Raw genomic sequence first — 2252 nt, 5'->3', positions numbered from 1 at the left:
GTCGATGAGTGGTCAGATGGTTAGTGCCCGAGAGCGAGGGGTCCGGGGCGGAGCACAAACATAGGACGCCCAGCCTTGCCCTCGTGCCGCCGAGTGCGTATCCTATGCGAGAGAGATCCCCTGTGCCCTGTGCCCAGCCCTCTCCGCGCGGCGATGCGCCCTCCCCCCTCGCTTTTGCAAAATCCTGCAAAGGTGGGGACGTGTCTGTCCTCGACCCAGCCCTAGCTTGGGATGTCCGTTGTATTTATTTATTTATACTGAGCAACGATATGACTTGGCGGCAAATGATCGCAGTGGGCGTCAGAAGAGTCATCCTTGCGCGAGGAGAGCTCGATAAACTCGAGGGGCCAGGATATGCCGCGAGGAGGGCAGAGTTACGCCGAGAGGCGAGAGCAAGGGATCGGCAGGCAGCGGCGTCGTCGCAGAACGAGGCAGAGGGGAGCGAAGCGACAGAGGAAGAAGCGACAAGAGAAAGAACGACGAGAGTGGGAAGACCGCGAGGTGGTATGAAAGTTGCAGCGCTCGAAAAAGTCTTTTTCTGAAAATTCCAGCGCGCGTGGAAGAGGGAAAAACCCGACGGGAGGGCCAACACCTCCCCTACCTACGCCGCTTTCCTCCCGCTGTGATCCCAGTGTCCACTATGGAGCTCGCGGAGTTCTTCGTCGCCTACCTGCAGCCATACCTCCCCACGCCCGTCGTCCGAGTGCTTGTCCGCTGGTACCTCTACCTCTTCGTCGGCTGGCGGATGCGCTCCGGCAACGTGGTCGTCCGGCAGATCAAACTCGACCGCCAGGAGCGCACTCGCGCACCCGTCACGACGGAGGTCGAGGTGACCAACGAGCAGCTGTACGCCAACGACCCCGCCTTCTTTGTCGCGCACCTCGGGCCGCGGCTCAAGTACTCGGCTTGTGAGTGGCCCGTCAACTGCGGAGCGAGCACGAGCGACCCTCCGAGCTGCGCGGCGGCGCTCGCGGACGCAGAGGCGCTCACACTCGCAACGTACCAGGAGCGGCTTGGCCTCGCCTCGCTGCCGGCCGGCTCGCGCGTCCTCGAGTGTGGCTGCGGCTGGGGCTCGCTCACGCTGACGAACGCGGCGCGCTTCCCAAAGCTGCATTTTGTCGCCTTTTCCAACTCGCCGCAGCAGATCGAGTACGTGGCCAAGACGGCGGCGGAGCGCGGACTGGCCAACGTGAGCGTGCACGTCGAGGACTACGCCCTCTTTGTCGACCCGGCCACCTCCAAGGCGACACCCCCATCGCCCTCCCGCCGCCAGCATCCCCGCCGCCAGCCACACTCTTCATCCCTCATCCACAATCAACAGAGCTGACCGCCAAACCATCGGCGGCCGCGCCTTACCCTCCGCCACCAGCGCCCCCCGCCTCCCGCACGCGAGGTGGCGCCCGCCGGCTGCGCTCCCTTCGACGCCGCGGTCGCAATCGAGACCGTCGAGCACGCGCAAAACATCAAGGCGCGCCGCCACCGCCAACTGTCTCGGCGGACCTCACCTTCCTTTCGCTTCTCCACCTTCACATCAGCTCATCTCGGCGCGTCTCGCGCCCCAAGGAGCTGCTGGCGGCCGTCGCGGCGCGGCTGCGGCCGGGCGGTCGCTTCTTCGTGCACTCGCTGCTGCACCAGTCCGCATCATACCTCGTCGACGCCGACTCGTGGATGGGGAGGAACTTCTTCACCGGCGGCTCGATCATCTCTCTCAACTCGTCCGTCCTCTGCCCGCTCCCCCCGCCCCCTGTTGAGAGGGAGGTGCTCTCCTGTGAAGCGCGGGAGGTTGCCTATGATCCAGATTACTCTCTTGCAGTCCGCTACGCACCGCTCCCTCATTTCCGTCTGGCCCTCGCCGTTTGCCCACCCGGTCCTTAGCTCCGTTCCGAGGTATTTGCATCTCTCGTCTCCCTTCAGCTGTGGTATCAGCATGCCGGGGAGTGCAGTTGGCAGCCTCAGAAAAAAGCGTTAATTTTTTGGGTGGTGAGCTGGAGGTGGCGGCGGTGACAAGGCCAGCGCGCGTTCGAACTGGCAGAACCCTCGACCAGTTTCCACGTCACAATGATGCGGCTCGTCTTGCTGGCCAGGATCCTCCTCCTTCTCTGCCTCGCCGCGTCTCGGACTGCGGCGGCCAAGGCCAAGGGGAAGAAGTCCGACGCCGCGGACGAGCTTTTGTACCTCACCGACAGCACACTCGAAGTAGCACTCGAGGCGCACCCTCTGCTCCTCATCTCGGTTTCGGTGCCGGGGTGCGG

At 64.1% G+C, this 2252-nt stretch overlaps 1 protein-coding gene across 1 annotated transcript; it reads left to right on the top strand.

Moving 5' to 3' along the window:
• Positions 1 to 565: 565 nt before the first annotated feature.
• Positions 566 to 1875, top strand: EMIHUDRAFT_471594 (hypothetical protein; the record flags this gene model as incomplete). The annotated part of the gene is made up of 3 exons (XM_005786465.1): positions 566 to 1243; positions 1394 to 1468; positions 1564 to 1875. Exons 1-3 carry the CDS (start codon positions 641 to 643, stop codon positions 1873 to 1875), a joined length of 990 nt encoding a protein of 329 aa, XP_005786522.1. The 5' UTR covers positions 566 to 640.
• Positions 1876 to 2252: the final 377 nt, after the last annotated feature.

This window comes from Emiliania huxleyi (genome assembly GCF_000372725.1).
Source record: "Emiliania huxleyi CCMP1516 chromosome Unknown EMIHUscaffold_1504, whole genome shotgun sequence".
Classification (NCBI taxonomy): Eukaryota; Haptophyta; order Isochrysidales; family Noelaerhabdaceae; genus Emiliania; species Emiliania huxleyi.
Note: the sequence above shows the minus strand (reverse complement) of the source record. Positions and strands in the feature narration are given on the sequence as shown.